At 35.7% G+C, this 18,417-nt stretch overlaps 1 protein-coding gene across 1 annotated transcript; it reads left to right on the forward strand.

Moving 5' to 3' along the window:
* Window positions 1–1,458: 1,458 nt before the first annotated feature.
* LOC110112919 (mini-chromosome maintenance complex-binding protein) lies at window positions 1,459–17,062 on the forward strand. Its single transcript, XM_020845300.2, has 14 exons — window positions 1,459–1,860; window positions 2,092–2,205; window positions 2,288–2,395; window positions 4,511–4,642; window positions 4,716–4,754; window positions 5,145–5,264; window positions 5,500–5,655; window positions 7,724–7,798; window positions 7,920–8,033; window positions 9,205–9,407; window positions 9,493–9,628; window positions 16,128–16,355; window positions 16,588–16,655; window positions 16,740–17,062. Exons 1-14 carry the CDS (start codon window positions 1,684–1,686, stop codon window positions 16,852–16,854), a joined length of 1,785 nt encoding a protein of 594 aa, XP_020700959.1. The 5' UTR covers window positions 1,459–1,683; the 3' UTR covers window positions 16,855–17,062.
* The last annotated feature ends 1,355 nt before the right edge of the window (window positions 17,063–18,417 follow it).

Below are 18,417 nucleotides of genomic sequence, written 5' to 3' on the forward strand. Positions count from 1 at the left end.
TATATATATATATATATATATATTCTCTTTTCATTTTCCCTTTCGTTTTTTTTCTTTTCATTTTTTTTAAAATCTCTTTTTTTTTTTCTATTTTTTTAAATTATATGCATATATTTAAATAAGTGAACACGCACGCATATATACATATAAAATCGACAACAATCATAATAATTGGTGGCATTAACTATTATGGATAGTGGGAAAATTAGCCACAATAAGTAATCAATGCACTCAAACTAATGACAAAGTCACAAAAATAGCTGAATGAGATGAAGCAAAGAACTTACTCAAAAGTATAGAAAGATGTGTGGGATTTGGGCTGGTCTAATGGAGGAGTGGAGTTCTGAAGTGAGCCACTTACGATTGTGGGCTGAAGTTTTGGGCTGTTTGAGAGGTTGATTGAGGCTTAGTGGGCTGGAAAGGGTTAGAGTGGGCTGAAATTTAGGAAATGAGCTGCTGGATATTTTGAGCGTGCTGTCTGGGAGGATTTGGAGTGGGCTGAGCAATATTTGATTATAGGAAATGGCTTGTTGAATATTTTTTTGGTTCACGTGAATGAGAAAAAAAATGACAAGCAGGAATTTCTGACAGAATTTCACGTGCAAAGGATTTCGGCTGGGTATGAATAGGAGGCTCGGTAAGCAACTTTGTGAAGCAAAGCTTAAAAGGAAAGGGACGGGTGAAGGCGTGAGCTGTAGTTTTTGTTTGGGTCATGGTCGTGAGGAAGAAACAGAGGCGTGAAAGATTTCGGCTCTAGAAGGAAGTCTGATGTTTGCTCGGTTGAAGGTATGGGTGAAAGAGTCTGAGCCGATCTTCTAATGGCTGAAGTCTATTGAGCAGATAAACCTTCACAATGATGATTGTCGGATGGATCCCAGCTTGCGAACAGGAGGAACGACTATCGATTGGGATTTGTGTGAAGTAGAGATGGCGAAAGGCTTCTGGTTTGCGTGAGGCAGGGTCGGACAGAGGTGTTTGGCGTATGGGCTGGCTGACGAAGGGAAGGCTGGAGGTGTTGTTGACAGATTGTGAGGAATTGGAGGCGGTGGCTGCGTGGATTTGAACGGAGCACTGAAGAGGCGGGATGAGAAGATGGACGGGTGCTGGAAGACGAAGCAAAGCATTACAGTGGTTTACGTGAAGCTTGGTTGATGGGAGGGAGAAGAGACGGACAGAGCTTGGAGGAAGAAGGGTTGAGGGTGGCTGCCATTTCTTCCTTTTCTGAGCAAGTGCCGAGCAAATAGGGAGCAAATACCGAGTATACCGAGTAGTACCTAGCAATATCGAGCAAATACCGCGCATATTTGTTTCGGGTTGGGTCGTCGGGCCGCGGGGTAAAAAGAAAGAGCACGTGACGATATATTATAGGCTAACTGATGTATCTCTAATCAGATAACCTGAGGCAATAAAAATTCCCGGCCTGGATGCAATAATTTGCCGCTAACCACTACAATGAATGTAAACTTTTCTTTTCGCGATGGACCGTTCCGCAGATGGCAGCAGTAGCTCTCACCCCCTGTTTTTTTGGCGGGAAAAGCATTCCTCCCACCACATGGCTTTATATTTTTGGCGGGAACAGCGCTAATTTACCTCTCCCGCTGCCATAACAGAACGAGCAGGAGCGGGAGAGAGAGAGAGAGAGAGAGAGAGAGAGAGAGAGAGAGAGAGAGAGAGAGAGAGAGGATGGTTGGGCTGCCCTACGACTGCGTCGCGAACCCGCATGGTGCAGTGCGGCTGACGTTCGAGAAGGCGGTGGCGGCGTCGCAGGACGCCGATTCCGTTGCGGCCCTATGTGGCAAGGATTGGGGCGCGGTTGATCTTTTCCGCATGTTCCTTTTTGAAGAAGACGGCCTTTCAAAGGTACTATTAAAACCTAAATTTATCGCTAATTGTTTGAAAATCTTTATTTGTTTTTCATCTATTTGCCTGATAGGTATCTACAATTGTTTGTCGCAAACTGAATTCGAACCTTATTTTTGTTTGATTCAATTGATATTTGCAAGGTATTAGTTTTAGATGAAAGCTGGAACCTTTTCGTCTGCCTTTTTGCTGCTCGAATAATTCGTTTTCGTTTTTGTGAAATCGAGCCAGGTTCCGATTCTTAATAAATCGAGTCTTCCTTGGATTAAGCCCAACACTCTGGTACGCTTCAGGGGGATGGTGCAAGATATGCTCGGGAACGAACTCTACATCGGGGCTTTCAAGGCATGATCCTTATTTTCAAAATTTCAACTTTTCTTTTTGGATAGCAATTTATTTCTACTAAAAAATATGCTATTCTATAAAGGATGGTTCAACTTGGAGGACGAACAAGTTTACTGATGTAGCCTGCCGCCCGATTCCTTCATCATGCCAATCTTTTCTGTGGGAGCGCCGGCTTTTTGTTTGTGTTCCTGTACGTATTATGCGATCTTTATTCTCTTGCTGAAAACCTGCCGAATTATCCTCTGAATATTCCTGTTCTTTTAGTTTTGTGGTTATGGTTTTGTGTCTCATAGGAAATTTTCTGTTTCAGCAGTTCCAATTTCAGTTTCAGCTAGAAACATCATTTCATTTGGCTATGAATATCAAGTTTCTGAAATTATAATATAAGCATAAGATATAAAAGTTAGTTTTTTGCGCTAATGATGACAAGGAAAAGAAGCACAAGATACATTTGACAATAGTCGTAGTTGTGCTCTTCAAAATAGGCATACCATTTCATCCAAATAAAGGAAAATAAGTACGTTAAGAACTAAATACCAGTGACATGTAAGCTCTTTCTTAATATGCAAACAATGTTATTAGGTACATGCATACATTCTATGCCTTTACGGCTTTATCCCACTTGTAACTATACTAATAAATTTGTATGCAGTATATGATACATTCTATGTTCAATGGGAAACTACATGTTTATTGAAGTGTAATGAATAATGTATACTTTTTAATTATTTTAAAATATAATATTTTACATTTGAAATAATAAATTTGCTTAAATGAATGAAAAAGAAGTTTGATTGATGTTGTTGTTTTCAAGGAGAATTGAGGGTGTCTAGGATTTTACATCATCCTTGTACAAGTTTTGCAGACACTATATTAGAAGTCCCTAAGTGTTGAGTAGTTTGAGGGCTAAAATATGATATATCAAGATTTTCAATTAATCAATTATTGTTTTCCATTGTTAAGGGCTTCCTAATCTTACTAGCAATTTTTTATATAGCTAAAAAATTCTAGCAAGAAAAAGTGGGATGGGAAACTCAACCTTCATCAAACTATAAGAAAATTTTCTTAAATAGGCTTGAAGTTAAGAAGCCCTTTTTTCATAAGATAAAAGACTTACTATTGATGATGAGATATGCAAAATAATTTTAGCAGAGGCAAGCAAACATATATTAGTACTGTATGTGAAAGTTGTATAAGTTCAAAATGTCGAGCATACTGTAGTGTATCGTGCCTTAGACTAGAAGAAATATTGTAGATGTATCTTTAGTGACTCATGGTTTATTGATGTTATCTTTGTTTTGGTGTCTCATTATGTGGCAAGAAAATTAAAATTGCACATTGAGTGGTGACCAATTATTTTTTTAATTTCATTTTATGTGTAAATTTTTTATGGCAAATTTTTTAACTTGTTTTTTTAAAGATTTTGCTGTTTTAGTAATGGCTGAATTCTAAAATAAAAAAATATCAAAAATAATACAAAATTTATCAGCCTAAAACTAAAAAAACATAGCTATTAAAAAGAATGATGATTGATGAAGTAGGTTGGTTACTCGATCCTGCATAATTGAATGCCTTAAAAATTTTTTCTGAACTCACCCGATGCATAATAACAAAATATTCGTCCAACAAGGCATACATTAAAAAAAAAAAACTTTTAACTTGAGAACTTTCTCTACAAGGTGCAAATTTTCCCTTTAAAGAATGTTTTTCCATATTCTTAATAAGAATAATTGTTTAAAGTTGTTTTGGATAAAAAATATCCTGAATGTGCTGCTGTCTTAATTTTGTGTGTTTTTTAAAGTGAATAATCAGTAGAGTAACCGATAATAATATTGTTGCCGTGCACTAACACGGTATAGTCTAGTATTGAAATTCATCCTTTATTCTTGTTCATTTTGAAGGAAGATTTCAATTGGCTAGATGATTTTACCTAGGTTGTAATCTTTTTACTGTTTTTTCCTCTTTTAATGCATGGTTGCATTTCTCCTAAAAAAAAACACGGTATAGTCTAAAACTAACGGTATTTTGGTCACATTGTCGGGACTGCTTTATTAGTCTAGAAGAGCCCTCCAAAAACTTTTAGAGGTGAGCTAAATTTATCATAGAAAATAAAAATTATATGTATACTTTTAAAATTTCTCTCCTCTGTTTATCTCTAAATCTATCTCCCTTATTGATCTTAAGTTAATTCTTCAGTTTCCAAAAATTTTAGTTGTTGGTTTTTTGTTGAGTTTGTATAACAACTTAATGGATAACACTAATGAAAAATTAATTAATTAATATTTGTTTTGCAACTTGCTCCTAGGTTCCAGGACAAAATTCATGGATTTTGGATGCTGCACCTCAGGTTGTTCTTAACAGCTATGATAAAGATGATGCTTCCCAACATGGGGAAAAACGTATGAGAGATGCAAGCCATGATGCCATGGAACTGAATGTGATTCTCTACCCTTTCAGATATCTACTTCTGGTTTTTTGGTTTCTACTTTAACAAGTACAATATATGGCAGGTACTGGATGAGATGGACTCTTCATGCTCCAAGAAGCAGGTAGTTGCTTCATCAAAATTATTAATGTAGCCATGGAAAAGCTAAACCTTTTTAGCATTTTGTTCAGTTTTAGGATAAAAGGCAAATATCTTAGTATTTCCATCTTGTGATCTGTGATGTTTTTTGTGTCTGGCAATCATGCAGTTTTTTTTTATAATTTTCCACGTAAATTTGGATTAGTCTTCATTGTTTGAGCTGTTATAAATTGCGTTTCACAGTTACTGCTATGATTATTTCGTTCTTGGGTTTAATGAAATTTGGTTTCAATGGCTGACTTCATTGGTCAATTATGATTTATTATTTGTAACCATATGCAGGCATGAGTTGTAACTCTTTTCTTTAGGAACCAAGTCACCAAAAAATTGATAACTCGTAATAACTTTTCTGCAGAGGGAGGATGAACATATTTTTCAGTCATGCCAGTCATTAGTGGGAGAAGCAGTTTTGCAGGGTGGTATGCTCGAGAACAGGAACAATCTTGGAGAAAGTTCCTTTTCATGTTTAGTTAAGGTGAGTCATATTTACTTCATTTTATTTGAGTTTCCTCCCTGTATAACCTAACCGTTTGACTCTGATTCTGTCACTTCCATGAAATAATTAGCTATGATTTCATTTGTACCATCTTATAACATGCTATAGACTAGAGTCATTTTGATTGAGGTGTTCAAGTTACAACTTCTACCTTTGATTTCATTAGATTATTACTAATTTCATTTGATTATTACCTAGAATTGCATTTGTGCAGGCATATGACTTGCCGGAGAGTCATTTGAAATTGAATGATGTGTTCGAGTTTATAGGCATTTACACGTTTGATCCCGAACTTGTTCATATGAGTAGCACTGATGATTCTTCATTTGACCTCATGGAAGATGTGTCAAATCAGCTCCCTCCGAATAAGGTCGGTCTTTTGTGCTTCAGTTTTAGCTTTTTGTTTGTTGAAATGGATTAGTTTCTATTCTCTTATTGATTCAAAAACTACACATGGAAATTTTTATATTTCCTTGTCTTTATTTTGATGTGTTGTGGTCAACAGTGAGCATAAATCTCATTTTGATAACTTTTTTTTTTCCTTTGTTTTTGTTATATCAGTGCATATTATGCTAATGCAAAGTGAAAAATGGATTCACATTACACTGCATTGAGCTATATCAAGGAACACTGATTTTGGTGTTTCCATATAATAAGTGTAAAAAGAGTGATTTTATTTGGAAAATGTCAGGGAAAGAGTTATATTTAGATAAAATATCCTCTTAGCTAAAATTTGATGTGGAGATACATTGGCTGGGCCACCCAAAAGCTGTTTTGATTTGCATGTAGATGGGAGAGTAAATGTTAAGGAATCCGAGTAATTGAATGATTGACATTTATTAATAGGCTTCAGTTTTTTGCGTTGAATATGTATTTGACCACTAAAGTGTTTGAATCAACTTTTACTTTGATTCCTCTTTGGTTCTATATATATATTCCTTAATCAGTGATATTCGAGCCAATGGTTAGGCTAGATTGAGTGATTCATGTTTGTGAATCCTATGGATTTATGGTGGTTTCTGTTATTGTTTGAGCAAAGTTTAAGAGTGGATCAACTTGCACGTATATTTAAGGAGAAAATCCATTAAGATTAACTTGCACTTGAACATCTAAAGGTACCAATATATTTAAGATTAAGTTACTTTTCTACAAGGAAGAATGTTGTGGTCTAAAAGATGATAAAGATTATAATTGAATGATACCCCTTTAAAAACCTTGTTCTGCTAGTAGCCACTTTCTCCATGTTAATTCCGATTATATCTTAAAAAAACTTCAAAAATATCAATTTCCACCAACACCATAGTAATAAAGGAATACGACAATGATGTTATTGGAACATCAATCTGCAATGGGTTGCCAAAAATCAAGCCCATGGAAAACAATATCTTTTTGCTGAAGAGATGTACCTTAAAGTTGGGGAAATTCTATCCAGACCAGCACAACAGGTGATATGGTGGGTAAGTCAAACTTTGCCACCCTTTTAACATTCTCATAGGAAATTTGCTATATGGATGGGTTTGCTGATGAACAAATCAGAATTATCTTTTATAATTGAGAGTTTGAGGAGAACATGTCTCAAGTTAAGTAATGAGTTAGTAAAATTCCCACTTAGATTGTTATTCTCTTGGCAACTTTTGATAGACTTAAGGTTGGGGAGCTATACATAAACTTAGCAATCAAAGAATGATTTGGTTGATCAAGTTTATTGATTGTTAGCTGATGAATGATAAGAGCAGGTTTATCTTGAAAAGAACAAGATAAAGTTAACATTGATTTTTCAGTAAGAAAAATGGAGCTCGGTTAGTTGTAGAGATGGGTGATTACAAGAGGGCAAAGTCTGTTCTTGGATCACCTGCATAAAGAACTTGCTCAAGCGCGGGTAAAGCCAACACCTTGAGAAGCACTAGAAATGGAGCAAGGCTCATGTGCTGTGCCTCTCCACGAGGTCACCACTAGTAGTAATCACCTTGATGTCAATCGTTGAGGGAACAACTTCCGCCAAGATCCATGGAGGCTACTCATCAGAAGGAGCAAAAAAAAAAGGGCAGTGCTTCTTGCCACTGTTGGGGTTGGGAGGAGGCCATTACGAGCAAGGGTAGGGCCATCATTGTCAGATCAACATGAAGGAAAAGCCAGTGGTAGGGGAACAAATGGACTGCCCCAGGTAGGGAGGTGTTGAAGGCAATCCATTTATTCTACTTGTGTTCTGAGTGTGGACTCCATGGTTTGCTGCAGTCTTGATCTACTTTAGATGTTTAATTCTTCTTCTTCTTATCAAACCAATCTTTTGGTTCCATTGTTCTTACATATGAAAACTAGTATATTGTAGATGGATTCCATAATATTATGCCAAACTTTCTAATAAGTGTATATAGCAGTCAGCATTGCTTCCTATCTCTATTTCAGCTAAAATTCTGTCATATATAATGTTCAACCAGGTACCACGTCTTCATTGTTTAGTATCCAGAAAGCTGGCTGTTCAAGATTTTCTCTCTGGTTCGCTTGCACTGCAGGTAAATGTTGATATTTCTATTTCTCCTTGAGTATAGTTTCAGCTGAGAGTTGCTATCCAAAATTTTATTTCCTGTTAAATATTTGTCTTGTTTCTGATTTCTCTTAGTAATGTGCATACAGCCACTTCCTAACGTGATGAGCGATATCCGAGAATCATTGCTTGTGCATCTTTCAGCACTTCTTGGCAATGATACAGTAGCAGCACAGTTCTTATTGCTGCATCTCTTATCAAGGGTACGAAACTGAATGTTTTTTTTTCCTTGTAGTATGCTGTGTGTGTGTGTGAGTGAGAGAGAGAGATTGCTTCCCTTTTTCTTTGGCTAAACATGCTGCATACTAATTCTGCATCAAATTAGCAAAGACTAACAATGGAGTGGCTTGCCTTGTGTAGGTCTCTTATATGTAGACAAAAATTCCTTTCTATGATACTTATTCTTATTGAAAATGCATTAGAAGTAAATGACAAAATAGTTACTTAAGCCTGTCGACGGCGCATCCTCATACAACTAGATAATGGAATTGATAAAAATCACAAAGTAAATTATGACTCGCAAATATCAGGACACCAATTAAACTAAATTCATTTATATTAGTGTCAATCTACACTTGAGTGATACGAAGCTTCCTTCTTTTGCCATACACGGATTTGAGGTGTTTCCTTGGATGAGTGATTTATGGATCTTCTTTCCTGCCCAAGCAATTTTAATATGCACGCTTAAATCGATTTTTTAGCTGACATTTCCACAGAGTAAACACACAAATATCCCATCAGTTGCAACTTTAAAGTTTGTTGTGCTTTGACATTTCCACAGCTGAAGTTCTCGTTGTTCTTCGCTAATTTTATTTTTATTAAACATTAAAACTGAAGATACCATGAGAAATTTAAGGATACTTGGTATATACTTAAACAATTAGTCCTTTTTCCCCTCTAGTTTTTGCAATTGCTTTAGGCCTTGTTTGTTTCGGCGTTTTTTTTTTTACCTTTTCTGTTTAGAAACGGCGAAGTTATTTTTTTGGTCGCTGTTTGAATGTGGCATTTCTATAGAAATGTTTTTAGGGAACTTCAAATTTCTACTGTTTTGAGAAGCTTTTTGATATTTGCTCTCTTTAAAAAATTTCACTCCCTTATCCAATATTTCTAAAACTACCTTTTACAAAAGGCGAGGAAGAACAGAACGAAGCCTTAGTTTCACATCAAGTGTGTGTTGCTTCATCTTCCATTTTTAATTAATTGCTGCAATAACCTTTGGATATTTGTTACCAACACATACCAGCATAACAACAGAAAAATTATTAGGTTTCGTTGTTTATTTGCATTCAGTGAGATTGTTTACGTTTATTTTCACACATTCACCACAATTTTTCCTATCTCCTGTTTTGATATATTATTTCATCCTTTGAGTAGGTACGCCATACAATGGATGTGATTGCAGTAGGGAAGCTGTCACTTAACCTGACTGGTTTTAATAGAGAAAGTGCATCAGTTTTTGGAAATCAACTTAACGATATAATTATGGAACTTTTTCCTTTTTCCAAAGTAATTCCCCTCTCCGTGGAGTATCTCAACAACGCTGTGCTTCAACCTAGGAAAGATAACCAGTCGGGAAGGTGCTCACCCGTCTCTGTTGCTGATATTGTTGGGACTTTTATCTTAATTATTATTAATCTGCTATTAATTTGAACTTCATATCAGGTTGGTGACTGGAGTGCTACAGTTAGCAGAAGGTACTCACTTGACTATTGATGAGACTCATTTGCAGGCAGGGGTGCTCAATTCTGTTGGTGTTGAGAATGCACGTTTATTAAAGAATTTGATGGAGTGGCAAACGGTATTACTTCATTTATCCTTTTGTCTGCCTGATTTACATGTAAAATACAGGTTTTGAGCGAAATATGGCTTAGTGATGGTAAGTTGCATTTTCATAAAAAGAACTCTACTTTCTAGGTTCTCATATGCAATAGCATTTCAGACTTGTATGATCCAAATGTTTACTTTATATTACATTTTCTAAAATCCATGAAAAAAGAAAGTTAGCCTAAGAAATGCTGAAGAACAATGGGGATTTCATGTCATCATGAATGAAGCCCAAGAAGCTTCCCATGGCAGTTTCCACCAGCTAAGGAAACATGAAACACAAAATAAAAGACAAATACTTCAATCTTAGTTAGCCTCTAAATGGAAGAATCACCAACTACATGCATACAAATTTGGGAATAGCTTGTAACCAAAAGAAGACAGCACCATTTCAAAACAGAGCCCTTCATCCTAGTGACAAAATCATTACAATTTTCATAAATAAATTGATCACAGCCGCTGCATGCCTCCCATAGTGGAGAGTGGAATACGATTTAGCTTAATATATTAGTTAATATAAGCCTTAGTCATGTTTGTAGTGGAATACTATTAGTTAATATATTAGTACTGTTAATTATAATATATTAGTGTTAGTAGTTGAACTTTAACTTCGGGAAAAATGCAAAAAATCAAATTAATGTGATAACTCACACACTTCCAAATTAACATGTAGTGATATTTATCAAATTTTTGAATTGACGTGCAGATCACACTGAAATAATTTTTTGATGGTTTTCTTAGAAGTTTCTTTTTTCAAGTTAATTTAGGATTTTTTTTTTTTTTTGGTATTTTTACCTGAAATTTTGGGTATTACGGGCTGCACTGCCTCGATTAGAGGCTTAATGGCTACTTTTTATGGTTGAAGAGAACTGACATATCTTGCAGGCGAATTCATGGTGGAACCATTTTTAACGAGGTTTAAAATTGTGCAATTGAGTATTGAAATGTTTTTAGTTCGTGAGGTGAGGCATAAGCCTTAAAGCGTTTTGAGGCGTAAGCCTCAAAATCCGAAAGTTGTGTAAAGTAAAAATAAAATTTAAAAGTGATTTTTAATATAATACACAAATAATACGTTAAAGAATGGCATATTAACTTTTTAGTGAAATCTCTCTTGATACTCCGTCACTGAACCATCCTGTGTCAAGGCGAAGAACTGCTTGTAGAAGTCTCCTACCATGCTAGTTTGGAAACATTTTACTTAATAATCCTTAAACTCTCTCCAACTCCGTATGGGTCGTTGCATGTCCCTCCACTAGTACCAAGACAAAACCTTCCCTTCCAAACATAAGCCCGCTGTCGTCAATCTCTCCTCCTCCAACCCATTGACAACGTAGTATTTTTCTACCTTGTAGATCCACCCATGCGCTTCCTCCCCCTCAAAGATTGAAATCTTCAGTTTCCTTGAATGGCCTTCATACCCTCAATTTCTCATTCCCTAATGGGGCAGTTCACCCCAAGTGTTCCAATCATCCATTCTATGCTCATACCCACACCTTTCATCAAATTCTCACAGTCTCTTTCAAATTCAGAGCCCCTTGGTTATAATAAATCTCTCTACTTTCAAATCTAGTCCTCCTTTGGTCATAATTATCCCTTTTCCTTCCAAATTTTGCCCCTCCTCTCAAATGCAGCACCCATTTGTTCATGCTCCACCTCCTCAAGCTTCTCCCCATACCCTCTATTTGGCTTCTCTATAAAAACAGGCTCTAAGGTAGGCATTCTCTATTTTCTTTTTTGAGTCTCCACCTCCTGATTATCCCTTTGCTTTATTGGATTAGAGTTTTCCTCGCTTCCTGGGTTGCCGGAGGCTTCCCTTGCCTTTGACAACATCGTTTTGGATTAGCCCTCGAGCATCTTCTTTAACATCTCCCCCAGGCTGGAAAATTTTTTGTCCGTCTTCTCGTTAATGGCTTAAATTTGTCTTTTTATATCTAAAAGTTGAGTGTGGAGATCTAAAATTTTAGCTTTCAATCGTCCGATCTCTCATTCCAATATTTCTAACTTTCTTCTTGCATGGAACTTGGATTTAACCTCCAATAGCAAGAGCCGCAAGTTTGACACGAATTATGGCCTCCATTCAGCAAAAAACAACACGATCGAATACGAAACACAACAAAATTCAACGAGGAAGACTTCTAATTCAACCCAAAAAATTGCTCTGATACCAATTGGATAAGAAACACTTGAAGATTTCAAATAAATCCTATCAATTGCGGAAAAAATAGCGAGAAAACTCTTCTGAACTCCATTCAAAACAAAAAATAAGTAGTTTTTATTGCAAAAATAAAACTAACGGAAGAAAAATAGCAAGATACAATTGATCCTCTATTCGAGATGAGGATCTATCTCTCTCAAATCTCTAGATGCCGTTAGAGCCTAAAAAACCTAAGAGATCTCAAATTCAACTAAATTCAAGATGCCATAATCTTAGGAAAATAAATTATTTAATGCATACAATCAAAAAGAAAATCTATAAACAACCCTATATTTAAATTTTCCTCATAACTCCCACAAAAATCATTCCTAAACAACTCCCTTGGACACGGGGGTTTGAGCGGCGTACATGAGAGGTTGAAATCTTCCGCCTGAGCTGGTCCCGTGTGGATCGGTTGGACCGGTCCAATAGATCGGTCTAATAATTGACTCTTTTTGCTGAATGTTATGAAGATTCAAGAAATTGTCTTGATTGTAATGATTTGGTTAATCAGTTCCGGGTTCGACCCGTGACCCGAAATTGACACCCCTAATCATAAGCTATTTGGATAACAGAATATTCCTCCAAGGTTGATGATCAAAAATACTTGAAGATTTCAAATAAATCCTATCAATTTAAAAAAAAAAACCACATAAAATTCTTCCAAACTCTAAAAAAGTAGTAGTTTTTATTGTAGAAATCACTAACGGAAGAAAAATAGTAAGATACAATTGATCCTCTTTTTGAGAGGAGGATCTATCTATCCTAAATCTCTTGATGCTGCTAGAGCCCAAAAAAATTTAAGAGATTTCAAATTCAGCCAAATTCAATATGTCTTAACCCTTGGAAAGCAAACTATTTATTGCATACAATCCAAAAGGAAATCTCTAAATAGCTCCTACATTCAAATTTCCCTCGTAACTCCCTAAAAAAATCTTCCTAAATAGCTCCCTTGGACTCGGACCCGGTGGTTCGAGCGGCGTACAGGAGAGGCAGAAATCTTCCTCTGTTCCGCTTGAGTCGGTCCCATGTGGTGAAAAGATGACCTTGTCCGCAAGGTGAAAAGACGATACCCTCCTCCATTCTCTTTTCATCTCTTTTCATCACAAACGGTAAGAACTTGAAGAGTTTGATCCTTACATGTGTGCCCTGGCATATATCTCTTATCACATCTGAAATAGAGCCCCTTTGCCCTTTTCTCCTACAATTATGTTTCTGTGAGCTTTTTTAAGTTGTTCCCAGGTCTTTCTCCCATAGTCTTCTTCTTCGAAGTCTCCCAAAGAGTACCCAGTGTCGGCTCCTTGGGTGCTAGAAAGGTGGTGGTCCTCCTGTTTGGGTCTCCTGAGCTACTACCTCCCATCTCTCTCTCTCTCTCTCTCTCTCTCTCTCTCTCTCTCTCTCTCTCCAGGTGCCTCTGATCCACCACCAATTGTGCTAGCCCATAGCCTTCCCGAAGTCATGAGGCCTCATTACTTTAATCGTTACCCGAATCTCTGGTGTAAGTCCCTTCATGAAATTTCCCTCTAGCACTTTCTCAGGAAGGCGGTCCAATCGACTAGTAAGGTACTCAAATCTCTCTTGATACGCTGTCACTGAACCATCCTGTGTCAAGGTGAAGAATTGCTTGTAGAAGACTCCTCCCCTGCTAGTTTGGAAACATTCTACTAAATAATCCTTGAACTCTCTCCAACTTCGTATGGGTCGTCGCATGTCCCTCCACTATTACCAAGACAAAATCTTCCCTTCCAAACATAAGCCCGTTGTCGTCAATCTCTCCTCCTTCGTCAATCCATTGACAACGGAATATCTTTCTACCTTGTAGATCCACCCATGCGCTTCCTCCCCCTCAAAGATTGACATCTTTAGTTTCCTTGAATGGCCTCCGTACCCTCCATAATTTCTCATTTCCTAATGGGGCAGTTCACTCCAAGTGTCCCAATCATCCATTCTATGCTCATACCCACACCTTTCATTAAATTCCCACAGTCTCCTTTCAAATTCAGCACCCCTTGGTTATAATAAATCCCTCTACTTTCAAATCTAGCCCTCCTTTGGTCATAATTATCCCTTTTCCATTTCAAATTTTGCCCCTCTCCTCTCAAATGCAGCACCCATTTGTTCATGCTCCACCTCCTCAAGCTTCTCCCCATACCCCCTCTATTTGGCTCCTCTATAAAAACAGGCTCTAGGGTAGGCATTCTCTCTTTTCTTTTTTGAGTCTCCACCTCCTGATCATCCATTTGCTTTATTGGATTAGAGTTTTACCCGCTTCCTGGGTTGCCGGAGGCTCCCTTGCCTTTGACGACGTCGTTTTGGATTAGCCCTCGAGCATCTTCTTTAACATCTTCCCCAGGCTGGAAAAATTTTTGTCCATCTTCTCGTTGATGACTAAAATTTGACTTTTGATATCTGAAAGTTGAGTGCGGAGATATAAAATTTTAGTTTTCAATTGTCTGATCTCTCCTTCCAATATTTCTACCTTTCTTCTTGCATGGAACTTGGATATAACATCCAATAGCAAAAGCCGCAAGTTTGACACGAATTATGGCCTCCATTCAGCAAAAAACAACATGATCAGATACGGAACACAACAAAATTCAACGAGGAAGACTTCTATTTCAACCCAAAAATTGCTCTGATACTAATTGGATAGGAAACACTTGAAGATTTCAAATAAATCCTATCAATTGCTGAAAAAATAGCGAGAAAACTATTCCAAATTCCATTCAAAACCAGAAAAAAGTAGTTTTTATTACAAAAATAAAACTAACGGAAGAAAAATAGCAAGATACAATTGATCGTCTATTCGAGAGGAGGATCTATCTCTCTCAAATCTCTAGATGCCACTAGAGCCCAAAAAAAACTAAGAAATCTCAAATTCAGCTAAATTCAAGATGTCATAATCCTAGGAAAATAAATTATTTAATGCATACAATCAAAAAGAAAATCTATAAACAGCCCTATATTCAAATTTTCCTCATAACTCCCACAAAAATCCTTCCTAAGCAACTCCCTTGGACCCGGGGGTTCGAGCGGCGTACATGAGAGGTGGAAATCTTCCGCCTGAGCTGGTTCCGTGTGGATCGGTTGGACCTTTCTAATAGATCAGTCTAACAATTGACTCTTTTTGCTGAATGTTATGAAGATTTAAGAAATTGCTTGATTGTAATGATTCGGTTAATATTTTCCCTGTTCTTCTTTCTTCATTTTGCCATGTTATTATATTGCTTTTGTCTTGTTGATTTCATGGCTTCTTTAAATTTTTCCAAAATAAGGGACATATTCTCATCAAAGAGGGATGCAATATTTGATACATATCCGACACAACACGCCTTTGACACATTTCGGACACATTGAAAATGTTTCTGATTAAAAAAATATTAAATGCAAGTTGGACATGCATGTATGACAAGCGTGTCTTAAATATTTTATAAAAAAATTTAAAAATATTTTTTTTTGTATTTAAAAATTTTATTTATTTAAAATATAAAATCTAAAACTCTTATTTCCTCTTCATCAAATCAAAACAATCGTCCGCCCTCAATACCCCGTTCATAGAATATTCTTATTTTCATTTCATCTTAACATGTCTTGACTTTCGTTTCACAACAATGACTAACGTCATCTCAACATCGACGTCTGAATTTTTATTTCTAAAAATTTTAAATATTATATTTATTCAATTTCTATACATTATTTTTAAAAATATAAAAATTATAATACCATCTCCAACCCGTGTCCTATATTTTTAATAATTGTCGTGTCCCGTGTCTGTGTCATATCGTATCCGTGTCGCTATGTTTGTGCCCGTGCATCATAGAGAACCATCAATTTAGCAATACATTTTTTAGTTACCTCCTTATACTCAAGAACCTGTTCTATAGCATGCAACCAATGAATGGAGTCATCTATATCTATCCTTCAAATCATGCATGTCAGTCTTGATACCAACATCTGATATAACTCTTCAAATGTCTCCAACAGGGTACTGTCGGACTGGTTCTTCATTGCTAGAATTTTCTTGATGAAATGGGTTTATTTCTGTTTCCCTTCAGGCAACTCTTCTCCTCGGTTCCATTGCTCTTCCTATCTACTTTGCTCAAACATGGCAAAGTTTTTTATTTGTCAAATTTTCTGTTGCAAATGCTCGATCACAACTTGCATGCGTTACATCTTCCTATTTTCGATGGCTTAGTTCTGAACTTCTGAAATGAGTTGCTTCCCAACAGAGTTAAACCAGAATACTATCTCTGTTCTTATATTGATATTTACATTACAGGTACAATATGACTTCGAATATTACAAGATAGAAATGGCTGCTGACATCCAGATGCTGATCTTCTCTGAGGGGAAATCCAATATATTACCAGCTGATATGATTCTTCCTTTTCGTCCTGAATCATTTGTTCGTGTAAAGAAAGCAAGCACCGAAGAATTGCAAGCCTGGAGGTGGTATCTTGCCACAGTTAAGTCTCTTCACTACTCGAATGGCCCTCAAGTGCAACAGGTACAGGACAAAGCTTGCATCTTTCTTTTGACCGTGTAGCTAAAATTCTTTTAAGTGTTTTTTTAGTTGAAAAAGAATTTTGCATTTTACACAATTTTATCATTACATCAGACTTTGCTATGCAATTTTGAAATATAAATGCTATGAAATTTTGATACAAATAACCCTTAAAGCAGCAATTTTTCCTTACAAATTAACATGTCAGAGATCAAACAAATTTGCTTTGTTTCAGATGCTGGAAGATGAAATAGTTGCAGCCATGCGAGAAGATCGAAGCTTGGGATACAAAGACCTCGAGAGGTTTCTTTGGGTTCCTTCTGCAATTCATTTTCCATCCCCTCTTGCAATTGAATACTCAGTTATATTTCTACTACTTGCTTGTAGAGTTCTCATCATGGCGCAGCTGTTGTCGGCGAGCTTAGGTGAACGAAGCGTCTCATTGGAGCAGTGGCAGAAGGCGAAGGAGCTGGAGAAGCTTAGAAAGGAGAGGCTGAGGTGATACAGGGAAGCGTGTAAAATGTGTCATTTGGCTTTTGTCTGTGGAAGGATCAAATTCAGGACAGTGGCAAGAAATCTACCTATGATATTGTACATAAAGGTACTTCATTTTAAATTGAATCATCTTAACAATGTGCTTAGGGTCAACAAATTTTGTTTCCAAGTTCTAATATCAATATTAAGCGTTTTATAGCTTTTAAGTTGTGAAATATAACAATGAAATTAATATGTATTCATATTTATTATTAGAATTGGGAACAATGTGCATTAAGAATGAAGTTTAGGCTTGATTTAAGATAGCTTTCTTATTGCTTTTTAAGAAAATTTTGAAAACTCGTAGCAAAAGCTGTTTCAAATGAAGTCTAATGTTTCGTTTGGGATGGGTTTTTTTCCTATTTTTTAAAGTGGCTTTCTACTACAAAATTTTTACTGTTTTTTAAAGCCATTTTCTAGTACAAAAAATTTAATTTTTGTATTAAAAAACTGTTTTAAGAAATAGTAAAAATTGTCCCAAACGAAGTCTTCTTGAAATTTAGAAAAATTTACTCCACTGGATTACTAAAATCTTTCGATTTATCATATGCTTGAATTTGTTTCAGTGTTTCTTGAAATAGTGAAGCTCCTAAATTGAGAATTAAGCATGATGTTGCTCAAGGTTATGCAAGTATTTTTCTTATTGAGTTCAAGTTGAGTTCGAATGTGATTGAAGTTTTAAAATTTTGTTTAAATTTATTTGTTAGTTTTAATTCATTTGGTGTTATTTAAGTTTGACAAAAATTAAATATTAATAAGAAAATGCTTAATCATATTTATTTAGTTTGTTATTGAATTATTATAGGAAAATTTATTCTTAGCAATCTATTTGTTAATAAAAAATAAATCTGTTAATGGACATAAATGAATGAGTAAATATTCAAATTTATTTATTTATATGTTAATTTAATAAAATTTTGTTCGATTATGTAAGGAAACAAATATGTAAGAACATTATATGAGCTAGTATTGATTTTTAACATATTTTTGTATTTTATTTATTTTATATTTTAAAAGTAAAATTATTGTGCATATTTTAAATTATAATGAGCCAAATGAGTGGATAATGAGTGTGTTGATTTCTATTTTTAAGAATAAAGGTGATGCACAAAATTTTTGCTAATTATAGAGAAATTAAGTTAATGCTTCATACTTTAAAGTTATGGGAGAGAGTTATAAAGCATAGGTTGTGATGTGACATTAATGTTTCTTAAAATCAATTTGGATTTATGCTATGTAGGTCTACTGTGGAAGCTATATATTTATTGAGAGGTTTGATGGAGAAGTATAGAGAGAATAGAAGGATTTGCATATGATTTTTTTATTTAGAGAAAGCATATGATAAAGTTCTAAGAGAATTGCTATGAAGAGTTCTATATAAAAAAGTGGTTAATAATGCTTATGTTCAAGTTATTAAGGGTGTGTACGTAGGAGCTGGTACTTGTGTCCAAACATAAGATGGTTTGACCAAGTATTTTTCTATTTCGGTTGGTTTATATTAAGGATCAGTTTTAAACCAATACATTTTTGC

This window comes from Dendrobium catenatum, unplaced genomic scaffold (assembly GCF_001605985.2).
Source record: "Dendrobium catenatum unplaced genomic scaffold, ASM160598v2 original_scaffold_61322, whole genome shotgun sequence".
In the NCBI taxonomy this organism is placed as follows: Eukaryota; Viridiplantae; Streptophyta; class Magnoliopsida; order Asparagales; family Orchidaceae; genus Dendrobium; species Dendrobium catenatum.